We start from the raw sequence: 16,698 nt of genomic DNA on the forward strand, positions 1-16,698 counted from the left end.
GGGGTGGTGGGGCTCTTCTGATTGCAAGCAGTTGCGGCCTTCGGGCCTCCTTAAAGCAAAGCAGGACAGAACCTGGGTAGGCTGAAACCTGCGGTTCTCCACTTTCTCCTGGAACTCGCACCCTTTCCTGAGTCTCTGCCCACCCGATTGACCAGTCCCTCTGCTCCATCGCCGAGGGAAGCAACCTGATTGGCTTGGTCATAGGGTGGGGTGGGACGGGGGGGGCGGTGCTTTATAACAGCCATGGCGCCAAGGCCCTGGGACACATCAGCCTGTGAAGGGGCGGCCCGTGGATCAGGTGTTCACCTCTGTCCAATCAGAGGCCTAGAGGCTATTTCCCAGGCCGGGACTACTGCGGAATTTGCAGAGAGCAGGGGAGTGGGCGTGGCCAGCACCATAACTGACAGGTCCATACTGAGAGCCAAGCTCACCTGCTCCTCCCCGCCAGCCTGACCTCCAGCACTTCCAGTACTTGGGAGGTGTTCTCACACCCACCTCACCCCTCTTACTCAGTCCATTATTTACTGATCTGCTCCTCCGTCAAACTTCTTCCACTCTTCTCATCGCCATGGTGACCTTCCTGTCTGAACACTGGGCAGCAACCTCGACTGCCATCTCACCACCGGAGTGCTCTTTTTAAAGAACACACTGGGACGGTCACTCGCTCTTCAGTGGGTTCCACACACTGACTCTGAACCAAACCCCTACGCAGGCCTCAAGACCCTGCGCCGTGGAACTCGAGTACCCTCCACATTCTCTCCGTTGTCCGCCACTCTCAAGCTCTTCCCCAGACAGGACAGCGTTTTAGTTCCTCTCCAGAATGCTCACCAGCCCACCTTCTTGCCAGCGAACCCCTGCTCATCCTAGACAGCTCAGGTTAAGGGTCATCTGCTCAGAAGGGCCCAGGTCTAAACCGCATCTTCTGACACTCTCAGCACTTCACACAGTTGAGATTTTTGCTTGCACGTTGGTTTAACGTCCATCTCCCCTGCTGGAAGACCACCTCTGCAAGGGCAGGGGTGTCTACCTGGTTCAGTGTTGAACTCCTAGGGCCCAGCACAGTGTCTGGCACTTTACAGAGTCTGAATAAATCCTGTGGCAGCTGAGGGCCACTAACTTTAAAAACAGCGCCCTGCAAACATGTGTACGTAAGAGCATGGGAATGGTCCGGAAGGAATGAGGCCAAGCTAATCTTGGCTGCCTGTGTGGTTGGGGAAGGGACCAGGAAAGGGAGTGGCGATGGGGTGTGCGTGCATGCACACATGTGAAGGTGAGGGGCATTGGCTTCATCTGTAATGACTTTACTTTTTACTAAACATTAATGAACAAATAAAGCGTGTTCCAGGTCAGGGGAGACAGAGGGGATGGGCAAATGCCAAGCCACACTCACCAAGAACCAAAAAAACACCGACACTCTGCAGTCCACTGGTGGGTTTGGAGTCTTCACTTTATTACTATGTCACCAGAAGTCACCACCTTCACTTGGTTCACCACAAATGGACGGATGTCATAGAGGAGGGTGCCATGGGGCCACAGGATTCACTCTTGAGACTTAACCAGGTGGTGGGGGAGTCCAGAGTGGGGGCCCAGGATGGGGACTGCCATTCACTGCACACACACGCACACAGAGATATATTTGTGGAGCCTTATATTATACATCTTATATACAGAAAATATATATATTTATACTATACACAGGCAGTAACGCTGCAGGAAGGGCCAGGGCACCCAGACAAGGGTTGTGGGCACCAGGGGATGGCGAGCGTCACATCAAGGGGCAGCGCTGGGAGACGGATGGACAAGTCCATCCTCCCACAAACTCTTGGGAGGGGTGCTCCCCCTTTGTGCTCCTTAGAGAATCAAAGGGGTCTTGGGCCAAGGTTGGGGGCTCCCGAGGGGTAATGTGGGGGGAAGCCTGGGACCCCCAACAGTCTTCGAAGATCAAGAACCACCAGGGAAGGGTGGAGTGGGGAGCAGATGCCAGCACTCTGGGAGTTAGTCCCTCAATTGTTACACACCCAGGTGGACCAGATGCCTGTGATGGAGCAGGACGAGTGTCAACTCGGAGACAGGAGACCTGGATCCCGAACCTCTGGCTCTGTGCTTGACTTTGGACAAGTCACTGTCTTCCTGGCCCAGACTCTACCACCCCTAAGCGTCCGTGCAGCTCTAAACTTGTGTGGAACCCAGTTTTCCTTGGCCCTCTCTTGCGCTTGACGGGAGGAGGGAGCCCAAACTCGGCAAGGTCGGACTGCAGGGGTGCCCTTCTCCAAGGAAGGGCTTGGAAGCAAGGGGGAGGCAGAGGGGGGCAGCAGGGAGGGAAAAGGGGATACCGCTGGCCTGTGAGCACAGGCTCTAAGCTTGGGGTCCCCGGGGGCTGTCCTCAGCCAACAGAAGGAGCAGGGCTTCCCCACCAACCACTCAGCAGGGGAGTCGGGAGCCCTGGGTCTCAATCAACTCCCGCCCTGCAAATCCCTGCTCCTGTTTCTCACCCCCGCCGCAGCACAGCCTGACCACGGGACCCTGTCTGGGCAGCACCCCAGGACTAGTGGGGATGCTGAGTGATGATTCAGCAGCCCCCAATCCTGGCAGGGCCTTGTAAGTTTTCCCATTCTGGGGTGGCAGGTAGAGTCTGTAATAAACACCCAGCGACCGGGTAAAGTTTAAATGGTATCCTGCCCTCTAGCCCAGCATCACCAGCAGCTGGTCGGTGCCCAGGGGAAGAGATGGGCAGCACCCTGGGGTGTCCTGGTGCCCATCAGCAAGGGATGTTTTTGGTGGGGAGTGGGGGAGGGAGAGGACTTCTCATAGAATCCTACGTGGGCACAGAGCTTCTCTCTGCCAGAAACACACCCACTCCCACCCTTACCTTTTCCGCAAACCGCTGCTCTGGTACCAGTTCCACTGCTCAACCTGGCAGATACCAGAGCCCCATCCTGTCCCCACTTGGGCCACCCAGGGGGAGAGAACCATAGATAGAGCCCCTTCCCCAGATGTGGAAAACTGAAGTCAGCAACAAGCAGCTGTCACTTGGCTGCCTGGGGTCCTCTCCCGTCACCGCTGCCTCTTGGGAGGACTTGACCAGACCTGATCCATGCTCCACTGCTAATTCACGTGCTGAGCCTCAGTTTCCCCTTAAGTGGGGACAACGATGCTTCTTCTCTGCCTAGGAAATTTCCTCTCCTTCCCTCATTGCCAAGCTAACTGCTGCCCATCCTCAGGGCCCCTCCTTGGGGAGCCGCAGCCCGTCATGCACTCGCATAGCGCCTCACCCCTGTAACGGACCCTGGATACAGCTGTCGGTTTAATGCTCACCTCTGACGACTGTCGGCTCCTTGAGGGCAGGGACCCCACCCTCTATATTCCCAGCACAGATGCCCCATAACTGCTGAATCAACAGGCAAGTGAACAAATATTACCTGCCCCTTAGGGTTCTCGTGGGGGCTGGTGGTGGGAACACCCAGCACCGTGCTGACCTGCAATCCCAGTGCCCTGCTTCCTGAGGCACTGGCTGGTGGACGCTGGGCCCCATGTCTCTCCACACCTCTCCCCTCTTCAAGGCCTCCCCAACCCTTAAGGCTCAGTGGAGAGCCCACGTTGTGTAAGAGTCCCTCCCTGTCCCCCACAACCCTCCCTGTGCCTTTGAGGACACCTGCCACCCTCTCTCCTACAGCCTGTGGCCTCCCGGAGCCTTCCACGCCCCAGGGGCTCTCACCGTTCATCTTGAGGACAGTTTGTCCCACGACAGCAACTGCAGGCTGGCCTTGCTGGGTCTAGAGCCCCTGTCTTCCCATAGGGAGACCGGCCATTGGCAGGCCTTCTGGAAGGCTTTGGCTTGGCTGTCCCAGCCCCTGGGACCCTGGCTGACCCCAAATGAGGGAAGATGACACAGTGTCCCAGATCAGTTCTGTTTCCTGGGAGGTCACAAGGGCAGGGAATGGGGCACCTGCTGGGTAGCTGGGACCAAGGAGACCAGGTAGCAAGCCCAGCCCTGCCACTCACTCACTGTAACCTTGGGCGACGTGCTCCCCATCCAGGCCTCCTCGTCCACTCGGCCCCGGGCAGGGACATAGCGAGCCCCTCCGAGAGGCAGGGACATGGTCAGTCGCCAGGAGGCCACAAAGGCGTGCTGGAGCTCCTGGCGGGATACGCGCAGCACGGAGCAGCACACGGGAGCCAGGCCCGCCCTCTTGGCTCTCCCGCCCTGGGAGGCGGCCAGGGGAGGGGCTGGCGGGATGTGGGGAGAGGGGCCTGGAGGCAGGGCTGTCCCACTTGAGGGAACAGTCGGGGAAGAGCAGGCCCCTGGCTTGCAGCAGAATCAGGGTGTCTCACGGGCTGAGGTCCCCAAGCCCTCCCAGAGTGACGGTAGCACTGAGCGGTGGAGCCCCCAGCTCGGGGAGGGGGGATGGTGGGAAGGCCAGGGGACAGCAGGTGCTCTGTAGTCAGGGGCCTGGGCTTGGCCCCATCTCTATCACTGGCTGCCTGAATGACCCTGGGTGAGTGACCTTGACCTCTCCAGGCCTCAGTTTCCTCAGCCATAAAATGGAGACAGGCCAACACTCCTAGCAGGGCAGTTGTATCACTCCTAGCGGGTGACAGCCCCCAGTGTCCTGTGGGTGCTCACACCCTGCAGCCAAACCTTCCCAGCATCCTCCGGGTCTAGTTTTCTCTCCATTCCTACTTCTGGTACCAGTAGGGCCTCCTCCACATCTCCTCTTCCCCATTTCCAGGGACCATTTGTCTTTCAGCACTCATGCCAAGCACAGGCCTGATATATAGTAGGTGCTCAACGAACGCTCGAAGACACAAGGAACGAATGCAAACACCCCAGGGCCCTGCTGAACACACCTGCACACACATGTGGATACCCCCCCAACACCTCACTGCCCCATCCCACCCGAGCTGCCCTGGACCTCAGTGGAACCACCTGGAGGGACCGGGTAGGGCAGCCTGGGAGGGAGAAGGGGGCCGGGTGTGAAGGGGAGCAGGGGGCAGCTGGGGCAGGTCACAGGCAGGCGGGGGGCAGGTGGTCACTGTGGCTCAGTAGCCCTGTGACTGGTAGCCCTGGGGCTCGGGCTCAAAGGCGCTGGCCGGCTGCTGGTAGGTGCCACCCATGCCGGTGGTGTCTGGCCCGGTGCTGGGCTCCACGTAGGGGGCGTAAGGCATGCTGGAGTCCTGGCTGGGGTCCATGTAGTCCTGGGAGAAGAGGGCCGAGTCTGCGCCAATCTGGTACCTCTGGAAGGCCAGCACAGCCTGGCCCGCCTGGGGACGGGGGTCGGCGGGGACAAGGACAGGCGGGAGGGGACGGTTAGGGGAAAGACAGACAAGAGCACTGGGTTAGTAGAGGTTAGTCCACAGGACACGGGCAATAGAGGGTTAAATATCCTCAAAACACAGAAGATGAAACAAGCTTGACTGGGGAGGAGGGAAGGCCGTCCTCGAAGCCAGCCCAGAACCACACTCTCTAGCCACAAAGAACTTCAGAAATCACCTGCCCTATGGCCCCTAATCCCAGAGGTCACTCTGGGTCAACAAAAATTCTAGAGTCTTCATTTTGGAGTGTTAAAATGCCCCCAAGGCCCACAGCATCCTTCTCAAGATGTGTTCTTAGGGAGTTAGATGGAATGGAGAAAAAAGGTTTTGGTGGGACAGAGAAATGTCGGCACCTCCTAAAAGCTATTCTGTCTCTCTTGCAGTTAGGCATAGCCATATGACTAAGTTCTAGTCAATGGGTCACCCCCAAGTTCTCTGTCCCACCCTTTGACCTGATGCCTGGAATGCAGGTGTGATAGCGGGCGCTCTAGTTGTCATAATGGACCATGAGGTCCATGAGCCAAATTATAGGGATGGACGAAGTCTGGGTCACTATAGACTTCTGGAGCCACTATGCCAGCCCTGGACTGTCTTCCCAGACTTAGACTTTGTTTAAACCACTGTCATTTGTGATTTCTGTCATTTGTCACTGAACCTAATTCTAACTGAAATGCTTCACCAAACAAGTTTGGGAAACTGAGTTAAATAGAAGACTATAGGACTTGTCAGAGCTTTGACTAATGACTAATATATGCTGGGATCCCCAAGGGGAAAACTATGGCAAGCAACATTTGCCAACCTTATCCAACCACTGAAGCCCTTTTTTCACAGGACCCAGTTGGGAAAGACTTGTCTACCGCATAAATGCATAGGCGGGAAGTTCTTTTCCAGTAAAAGCAGTTACATTGTTATGAAGGACAATGACACTGATCACACCAAGCTAGGGAATAAATTAAATCTGTCATTAAACGACAATGTTTATAGGTTTGCACTGAAAGTCTTCTCCAGAGACCTTCCCAGTCCAGGTAATCTGCCTGTGATGGGAAAATGCTAATGTTCTACATACCCTTGTTTGGGGTCTGGGAAGACTGAGGCCTAGAAAAGGGTGGCCTCATGGCAGTCAGTGCCAGAACCCAGACCTAAACACAGGGGTCCTGCCCCTTCCCAGGCCACGGCCCTCCCCACCTCCTTCCTTTTGATCAGCCTGCTGACAAGGCACTGAGTCAACCAGGAACCCAAAAGGGTCAATGGGTGAGAGGCAGGGGGCAAAGGGCCAGGGGCCTGGGAAAGGCAGACCAGGCCTCAAGGAGGTGGGCTGAGGAAGTTAGGAGTGGCCCTCCTGTATTTTCCACTATGTTGGTAAGAGGTCCTGGCTGTGGGGCACTCGGATGCAGGAGCCTGGAGAAGCAGGGAGGTGGAAAGTCCCCCCTGGGGTACCAGCAACGTTGTCAGCACCCTTGAGCCATCAGTGAGCCCACAAGAGCACAAGGGGAATGAATGAATGAATGAATGAGTCCCCGAGAGGAACTTCTGCAGACCTGGTCCTCCCACAGCTCCCTGGCTCCACTGGGGTCTGCACGGAGGCAGAGGGCTGGAGCACATGACCTCTGCAGACCCTTCCAGGAAGGGGCCTCTAGCTACAGGCACCTAGTGCTATATCTGTGGTCACTCCTCCATCCCCACTGAGTCAAGGCCTCCCTTAGCCAGCCAGTTCAGAGAGCCACAGACAGGAGCCATGGAGGGGTGTGGGCCCCTGCTGGACTGGGGTGCAGAGGTGAGGCTGGGCGTTCTGTTCAGAGCCCAGGGACCTGGTGGTCCACCTGGCCCTGCTTCTTCAGAGCAGGTGCACTCTCTGTGGCATTTCCACCGTGCAGTGCTTTGCCCTGGGGGCCAGTTTGTACTCCAGGGCAGCAGAGGGAACCTGTGTAGAAATGGGGGCCAAGGTCCTTTGGAAGAACAGGGATTCACCACACGGGAATCACTCCCAAAGTAGAGATTATGAAGGTGTCCTTGACTCCTTGGAGAGAATGAATGAATGAATGAATGAACAAAAGAACCTACATTTATTGAGCATCTCTGTGCCAAGCCCTGTGCCAAGCTTTGTTTCATCTGTGCAACAGCCCTGAGAGGCTGGTCCATTATCACTCCTCAGTCCAGGGAAGTAGACTGAGGCTCAGAGAGGTGCACAGGTCTGCCCAGGGTCACAAAGCACACGAGAGCAGAGCCAGACCATGAGTCTTCTGATGTCCTGGGCCAGACCCCCCTTGGCAGCCAGCCTCCATGGCGACTGGAAAATCGGCCTTCATGTTGCAGCCATGGGACAGGCTCTCAGCCCACAGCTCGGCACCCTGACAGCCCATGTGTGGAGCCACCTCCAGCCCTTCTACAACCTGTGCAGTACATTTGGGGGAGGTTTCGGTTTGTCTGTCTTCGCCTCCCCAGGATGTGGGCTCCTGGGGCCAGGGACCACATCTGATTCATCACTAGGCACATAACAGTTGCTCAATAAATGTTTACTGAATGAACGGACACATGAAGAATAAACAAAGGAGGCAATGAGCGAATGGTGAGTCTTAACTGGCCCCTCTAGCCAGCTTTCCACCGCCCTGCACGCCCTGGCATCTTGGCCGGTCCAGGAAGTGGGCTGCCCCCCAACCTTGCCACTGGGCATGATTAGGGCTCCCTGCCTCTGGAAGCCGGGCGGGCCTACGGCTGTGCTGAGCTGGGAAACAGCGTGCTGTATTCCTCCTGGAAGGTAAGGTCCTTGAATCTCCGCACGGCCAAGGCTGCGGTCAGGCTCTGCCAGGAGACAGCAGGTGTGAGGCCGGCGGGGAAGAACAGGGAGAGGCAGAGGTGCCGGCAGGGAGGCTGACTGCAGTGGGCTGGTGGGCACCTGTCAGTCAGGCTTTCAGACCCACCCCTGGAAGTCCTGGTGTCCAATCACCCACTTCTCCTCTGCAAGCCCCGCCCCCAAGAGAAAAGGGATAGCCAGGAGCCCACAAAAAAGGAAGAAGTCTAGGACAGGCCCAGGAGGGCAGGGGGGACAGGGAAGGCTGGCTGCAGCAAGGCTTCACAGGAGGGGTCAGGACAGCTGGAAGGTCTGGAGGGAAGGGGGCACTGTCAGAGGGGAGGCGAGAACCCTTGAAATGTGGCAACGGAGCCTATATAACCCCAGATATCTGCAGGAGGGAGACGAGAGAAGAAAAAGTAAATCGAGAGGACCTGGAACCAGTGGGAAAGAAGGACCAGCCTTGCTGTCACGCTGATGGGTGCTCAACACCACGTGGTCTAGAGCCTGCAAAGGGGTGACCTCTGGCCAGTGGGGCCCAGAGACATGCTTTTTTGGACCCACACAATATATTTTTTTAAACTTGAACAAATTGCTAACACATAAAGATCAGATTTCTCATAGAAATTCAGACTTCTGGGCTCCCTGGGAAAACAGGAAGACCTGGCCTCTGTGGGTCCCCATTACTGCTCAGAACAGGGGCCGGGCAGAGGGTACCCTTTTAGGACGGTGTGCACATGCCACCCGGTCCACTCACACCTTCTCACATCCTGCCTGCCCCGTGGCCATCTGCGTTTGTGACACACCCCACAGCAAATCCAATCTCCCCACTTTACAGATGGGAAGACAGAGGCCCAGAAAATTAGAGGCAGCCCCACGATTTGACCCAGGTCTCCTGACTCTCTGCTTGGGCTCCTTCCCTGCCTTGAACCTCAAGGCCTTATCTTCCCATCTAGGCCTCAGCTTTGTCATCTGTAAAAGGGGACAGTAACTACCTACCACCCAACTATTGGAGTGGTTGGGGGGGGAGTCCATTACCACAGGAATGGTGCTCTGCACCAAAGCCAGGGTCTGCCACCACCACCTGACTGTCTTTGCTGGACAGTCTCCTTCCTCAGGGAGCAGCCCCGCCATGAGCATTGAGGAGGGAAGCAGAACAGAGTCCATGGCTATGCTCAAAGGCCACCAGCCCGGGAGCCTGGCTGGGGCCGGCGAGTGTGGGCTGGGTGGGCGGTATACTCACCCACGTGAAGATGGAGAAGAAGGAGAAGGCGATGGCAGCCCGGGCCGCGTCTGTCCCTTCGTTCAGCGGGCTGTCCTTGGAGACCTGCCACTGGTTGGCCAGGTAGCAGAAGCCCACGAACCACAGGAAGGCCCAGAAGGCTGGGGTGTGCGCGGGGCCAGGCAGACGCCCGCGTGGGGAGAGAGGGCGAAGAGGGAGGCGATTGGAAACCGAGGAACGGGGGACGTTCAAGAGCACGTCTCCCACGCTCCCCCACCCCCAAAGGGAGAGGAGGTGGGGGTCAGAGTGGGGAGAGCACAGGCAAGGTGCAGGCGGAAACAGAGAGGCCGGTCAGATGCAGAGCGGGAGAGAGACCACAGAAAGGGACCAGCCAGGCCGGGAGCAGATCCAGGGAGGGCCGGGCAGTGAGAGGGAGGGAGACACAGAGGGGAGGAGAGACAGAGAAAAGTCAGTCAGCCTCGGCCGGCGTGTCTCTAACCTCAGCCAACACACGTTTCCTGGCTGAATCCCTGACTGACCCATGGTCCACCCTGAGACCTGCAGCTCTCTGGGGGAAGCGTCCACCCAACCCTGCAGCCTCCCAGAGAACTGGGCAGGGGAGGATGAGGGGACGCCGGGGCCAGCAGGTCAGAGTCTCAACCACTAGTGTGACTGCAGCCTCACAAGGCCCCGAGGTTAGTGAGGGGCCCTTGGAGAGCCGAGGTCTGGGGAGTTTAGTGGTGCGAGCCCTGTGGCAACAAGATCTCTAGATGCCCACAGTCTATCCATAGAAGTCCAGAGCTGCTCAGGATAAAAAGCGTGTGTGCCGGGGGTGGTGCCTAGAGCCCAGCCCCTCCCAGAGACACTGCTGGGGAACCCAGGGGCTCCATGGAACGAAGTTTGAGAACCACTCATGTCATTCTAGTTCCTTCGAGTCTAAGGGACCCCGGGCCTCACTGCCTGCAAGCCAGGCACATCCTGAGAGTCCTGGGGCCAGGAAGTGGGGGGAGGTCCCAGCCAGACACCTGAGACCACAACCCCAGGCCAGTGACACCAAATCCAAGCACCCTCCAATCAGTCTCTCGGAACTCATGGGGACAGAGACCAGGGTACTTCTGCCAAAGGCCATTTCTGAAGGGCAAGGGTGGCAGGTCACGGTGGCTCCCCAGCTCCAGGTCCTGACCCTCCCGGGGTACCTACTGTGTGCTAGGGCCTTCAGCCATTGCCTTGCTTACTTCTCACGGGGCTCCACCAGGGAAGGGGCCAGAGGAGGCCACTGAAAGAAGGGGTGACTCCTCTGGTCGTTGTGCTCCCCTCCCCGCGTGAGCTGTGGGCTGTTCTGGGGTCTCAGCCCAGCCCTGGTTCCACCCTTCCCTGCTGCCAGCCCTGTGACCCCAAGTCTGTCTCTTCACCTGCCTGTACCTCAGTTTCCCCATCTGGAAAATAGGGAGAAGGGTGGCAGCCGCCTCCCAGGTGTGCGTGAGGCTGAGGAGGACCACGGCCAGGACAGCCCCCTGCGGACTCTGTTGTGCTGGGGTTGGGGGGTGCCCACTGGGATGGGGGCTCACCCGAGACGCCGATGTCAGACAGGACGGCCTTCTTACGGTCCTTGACACTGCTGATCTGCGGGAAGTACACGTCCAGGGCCAGGTAGAGCAGGCAGGTGAGGAAGGCAAGCACGCCCACGGTCACGCCGTAGCCGCAGGCATTGGGGTTGCGGTTGTAGATGCAAAACTCCTTGCTCTCTGAGGGGCTATTGAGGTAGCCCTCATTCACGATGGAGCCGAACACCACGATGGAGAACACCTGCGGTGGCGGGGGAGGGGCAGGGGCAGGCGTGAGACCCCTCCCAGTACCAGCCCCAGGGGAGGGGAGGGCTGCCAACCCCCTCGGCCCCGCTGCCTGCCTCTCTGTGAGCCCTCTTCACCCCAAACAGCCACAGGGCCGGTGTTAAGCATGCATTTCAGAGGGCAGGCCCAGAGAGGGAAGGGAACTTGCTTGGGGTCACACAGCACAGGCGGGGTCAATCGCCTTCTTCTTCAGCTGCAGGCACTGAGGACCCTCTGACCACAGATGTGGCCCCACTCCCCTTCCAGCCAGGTGCTGAGAGGTCTTCCTGGGCCCTGATACCACAGTTCCTCTAGGACTGGACCTGGCCTCCCAGGAGAAGAGGTCTCAGCCCTCTGGGTGGTAAACTGCCAAGCCAGCAAGCCCCCAGCTTATTCCCCCGGATGTGGGCACGTGCCCAGCCCCATTCTGTGCTCCCCTCTGCTCTGCAGAGCCACGGGCTGTTCTGGGGTCTCAGGCCCTGTCCTTGGTCCCACCCTTCCCTGTTGCCCAGGCCCTGACAAGTGGAAAGAATGATAAATGAAAAAAATACAACAGTCACAATCCTGTCAATTACAGAGCAACAGGTCAATTACTTGCAGGACCCCAAGTGTAACATGTGTTACCTCCTTAAGTGCTCCCCAACAACTTCCAAGACAGGTCTATTTCAGCTGGGCTGGCAGCCAGCAGAGGTGGTCCCCTAAGACCCCACCTCCTGGTATTCCGCGTTTGTGCAATCTCCTTCCCCTAGACTGTGGGCTGAGCCTAGCGATTTGCTTCTAAACAAACAGAATACGTCAAAAAGTGACAGGATGTCGCTTGCGCGAGGAGGTTACAAAGACCTGGCCTCCATCGTGCTCACCCCCTCCTGACTCCTCTCACTTGCTTGCTCTGATTGAAGCAGCTGCCAGGTTTTGAGCTGCCTTATGGAGAAACACACGCAGCATGGAACTGAGAGGCCTCCAGTCAACAGCCAGCAGGGAACTGAGCCCCGCGGCCCACAGGGAACGAGTCCGGCCAGCACCATGTAAGTGAGCTTGACAATGGATCCTCCCTCAGCCTTCAGATGAGACCGCAGCCCTGGCTGACACCATGATGTGAGAGGCAGTGGCACCTCGCTAAGCAGATTCCTGGCCACAGAAACTGTGAGATAACAAATGTTTGTTGTTTTAAGCCACTACATTTTGGGGTGTCTTGTTACACAGCAGCAGCTAACGAGGACAATCAGCATCATCGGCATTTTGCAGATGAAGCAGGGAAGGTATAGGTATTGGTGAATGTGCCCAGAGTCACACAGCTGGTACGTGGCAGAGCTGGCTTCAAACCCAGGGACCTGACTCTGAAGTTCATGCTTTTTCCTCCTACCTCTCGCCTCCCCAGAAACTATGATTATGAGGAGGCCCAGACCCAACAGACAAACACACAAACAGGAAAACAGAACCTCAGGTGTGGCCTACAGTGAACTTGAGGTGCAGGCTGCAGAGCGTTTATTGTCCATTGTCCACTTCACTTTGCTTTCCAACTTTTCTATAATAAGGAACTAGAATTTCAATATGACCCAGACACGTTTTTGTCCTTAGCTAACACCCATGATGGGAAGTGACTCCAGCGCAGGTGTGAGAAAAAATACAAGCAGCATCATTTTTTAAATTGTATCTTTTTAAGATGTCTACACTTTACATGGGTTTTATAATGTACTGGACATATTAGTGTAGCAGTAATATATATAAAACAAATCCACATTTCTTATTGAAGTATAGTTGATGTACAATATTATATAAGTTACAAGTATACAATATAGTGATTCACAATTTTTAAAGGTTATATTCCATTTATAGTTATTATAAAATATTGGCTATAGTCCCTTGTTGTACAATAAATCCTTGTAGCTTATTTTATATGTAATAGTTTGTACCTCTTAATCCCCACTAGTAACCACTAGCTTGTTCTCTATATCTGTGAGTCTGCTTCTTTTTTGTTATATTCACTAGTTTGTTGTGTTTTTTAGATTCCACATATGAGTGATACACAGTACCTGTCTCTCTGTCTGACTTATTTCACTTAGCATAATACCCTCCAAGTCCACCCATGTTGCTGCAATGGCAAAATTTCATTCTTTTTTATGGCTGAGTAGTATTCCATTATATATATATACAACATGTACCACATCTTCTTTATCCATTCATCTGTTGATGGACACTTAGGTTGCTTCCATTTCTTGGCAACTGTAAATAATGCATGAACATTGGGGTGCATGTATCTTTTCAAGTCGGTGTTTTTGTTTTTTTCAGATATATGTCCAGGAGTGGAATTGCTGGGTCATACGGTAGTTCTATTTTTAGTTTTTTGAGAAACCTCCATACTGTTTTCCACAGTGGCTGCACCAATTTACATTCCCACCAACAGTGTAGGAGGGTTCCCTTTTCTCCACATCCTCGTCAACATTTGTTATTTGTGTTCTTTTTAAAAAAATATTTATTTATCTATCTATTTATTATTTATTTATTTATTTTGGCTGCACCGGGTCTTCATTGCAGCATGCGGGATCTTTAGTTGCAGCATTTGGACTCTTAGTTGCAGCATGCATGCAGGATCTAGTTCCCTGACCAGGGATAAAACCCGGGCCCCCCGCATTGGAAGTGTGAAGTCTTACCCACTGGACCACCAGGGAAGTCCCTATGTTCTTTCTGATGATAACCATTCTGACAGGTGTGATATGATATCTCATTTTTGTTTTGATTTGCGTTTCCCTGACGATTAGCGATGGTGAGCATTTTTTATGTGCCTGCTGGCCATCTGCATTTCCTCTCTGGAAAAATGTCTATTCAGGTCTCCTGTCCATTTTTTAATCAGGTTGTTTTTTTGATGTTGAGTTGTATGAGCTGTTTATATATGTTGGATATTAACCTCTTACCAGTCATATCATTTGCAAATATTTCCTCCCGTTCAGTAGGGTTGTGTTTTTGTTTTGTTCATGTTTCCTTTGCTGTGCAAAAGGTTTTAAGTTTAATTAGGTCCCATTTGTTTATTTTTGCCTTTATTTCCTTTGCTTTAGGAGATAATTCCAAAAAAATACTGCTATGATTTATGTCAAAGAGTATTCTGCCTATGTTTTCCTCTAGGAGTTTTATGGTTTCCAGTCTTACATTTAGGTCTTTAATCCATTTTGAAGTTTATTTTTGTATATGGTGTTAGAGAACACTCTGATTTTATTCTTTTCCATGTAGCTCTCCAGTTTTTCCAGCACTACTTGTTGAAGAGACTGTCTTTTCTCCACTGTATATTCTTGCCTCCTGTGTCATAGATTAACTGACCATAGGTGCGTGGGTTTCAAATTTATGTTTAATGGGAGGACTGATTCAAAAATTTTTCCTGAAGGACGGCACGAACTAAGGTTTGGAGACCGCTGGTTCATGACACTTGCGTTAACAAGGATTCTGACCCAAATGTCCATGAATGGATGAATGGCACATCCATACAATGGAATATTATTCAGCCATAAAAAGGGACAGAGTTCTGATATATGCTGCAACTGGATGAACCTTAAAACAGGTGAAGAAAGAAGTGATAGAAGCCCAGACACCAAAGGTCAGTATTATGATTTCTTTTATGTATCATACCCAGAATAGGCAAAATAGAGACAAAAAGCAGACTAGAGGTTACCGGGGGCTGGGGGAGGGAAGAATGAGGAGTGATTACTTCATGGGTATGGGGGGTATTTATGGGGTGATGAAAAAGTTTCGAAACTAGACAGGTGGTAGTTGTACAACATCGAGAATCCACTAAATGCTACTGAACTGTATACTTTAAAATGGGTTATTGTGGGTAATATGAATTTTTCTGCAATTCAAAAAACAAAAGAAAGGATGCGGGGGGTGCTGTGTCCTGGTTCAGCCACGGGCACTGAAATGGGCAGCGGTGGCCTGTGAGCCACACATGTGCCAGTCCTGATTTGGGAATGTACATGTCACCTCAACCTGCAGACCAGTGCAGGCCTCCTGGCACACAGCTCTGCCCGGTCACAGGCTCTGCATCTTCACAATCTCCGCGTGGAGCAGCAAGGGCAATTCGTACTGCCCCCAATTGACAGAGAAGGAAAACTGAGGCTCAGAAAGAGAAGGTGACACTGTTGTCAGGGTACAGGCTGAACTTGAACCCAGGTCTCTTGAACCTCAGCCCTACGCTCTCTTCCACCTGACCAAGCTGACCCTCAGCCTCAGGAGGTGGGCCCTGAAGCAGGCGTGACCCTTTATTTCCAGAGACCCAGGGGATCAGTAGGAAAGCATCAGTGTGATGGGAACAGGCCGTGGGACTGGAATGGCAAGTCTGGCGTTCAGGGGCACAGGAGGGGAGATGCACGAAGTCCAGACTTCAGAGCAACTGTCAAAGGGACCCCTGGGCTACTGACAGCCCAGACAAGCAACGAAGACGCCACTGGGAGACAAAGGCGGGCTCTGACAGCCAGCTGCCTGGGCCGTGCACTGCACAACTCCAGGGACCACCACTCACACAGCCCCTTGGGCCTGTGCACCAAGACAAGTCCAAGGCTCCTACCAGAAAACTGCCAGGCTGGGAATCTGAGGCCCAGTCCCAATGTCATCAGACATCACCAATCCAGCAAAATGGAAAAGCCTCTTGATTAGACAGAGACTTCAGACACTGAGGAGTCACACAGACCTGCTGGATTCAAATCCCAGGCCTGCTGCTCATGCTGTGTGGCCTCAGGCAAACGACTTAACCTCTCTGAGCCTCAGATTGGTCCTCTGTAAAAATTAACCTTCCCTCCAGGGCTGATGGAAGCATTATACACAAGTACACAGAGCACAGCAGGCAGGACTTCGTTAAAGGTTAACTCCCTTCTCCAGAGGCCCTGGGAGAGAAGACACGCTCCCTGGGGGCTGGAACAAGGGTGGACCCCTTCCCTAAAGCAGGCTGAGTGGAGGGCTGGGGGCAGCAGGTGGGCGGAAGTCTGGGCGTTGGGGACAGCAGAGGAGGAAGCATTAAGACGGGCCCTCTTGGGGGAGAGGAGCAGGGAGTCCTCAGAGACGCCAGGAGGAAAGTGCTGGTGAGGGCGTGTCCCCAAGAGGGGAAGGAGCAAGATTAAACAGCCTCCTGGACCTGACCGGGCGGGGCCACGGAACTGACAGGGCTGGCCTGCCAGCTCCCTGCAGCCAGTCCTTCAGCCCCTGGGCTCCCCGCCCTCCTCTCCGCCCCCGGCTCCCTCCTGCAGACTTGGGCCTCCGTCAGGCATTCATCACAGGTCACAGGCTTCTCAGTGCCTTGCACTGTGCTGGGAGGGGGCGTCAAGGGGGACCACGTCCGTGGAGCCCCTGCTGTCGGGGAGCTGACCATCTGGAGCTACAGGAGTGAGGGGGCGAGAGCCTGGCCCCTTGTCTAGCGGGGTGACCTTGGGCTTAACCTCTCTGAGTCTCAGTTCCCAACAACAATAGCACCTAAACCACTGACATTTTGTGAGGAATAAATGAGGTCCTACGTGTAAGGAAGAGCATGTGATGCAGAGTAAACAACCAAAAAATGCCAGACTGAC

The 16,698-nt window shown here is 54.6% G+C and overlaps 1 protein-coding gene across 2 annotated transcripts in view; it reads right to left on the reverse strand.

Moving 5' to 3' along the window:
• Positions 1-1,429: 1,429 nt before the first annotated feature.
• SYNGR1 (synaptogyrin 1) overlaps positions 1,430-16,698 on the reverse strand; it is a 28,984-nt gene continuing 13,715 nt past the window's right edge. Inside the window, exons 2-4 of one of the 2 annotated variants that reach the window (XM_030855916.3) lie at positions 10,892-11,129; positions 9,345-9,484; positions 1,430-5,262 (exon numbers count right to left, since the gene is read on the reverse strand). In XM_030855916.3, the coding sequence (XP_030711776.1) occupies positions 5,041-5,262; positions 9,345-9,484; positions 10,892-11,129 (600 nt within the window). In that variant the 3' untranslated portion in view covers positions 1,430-5,040. The other variant, XM_030855917.3, reaches the window with a different exon arrangement.

The sequence above is a fragment of the Globicephala melas genome, chromosome 10 (genome assembly GCF_963455315.2).
Source record: "Globicephala melas chromosome 10, mGloMel1.2, whole genome shotgun sequence".
Classification (NCBI taxonomy): Eukaryota; Metazoa; Chordata; class Mammalia; order Artiodactyla; family Delphinidae; genus Globicephala; species Globicephala melas.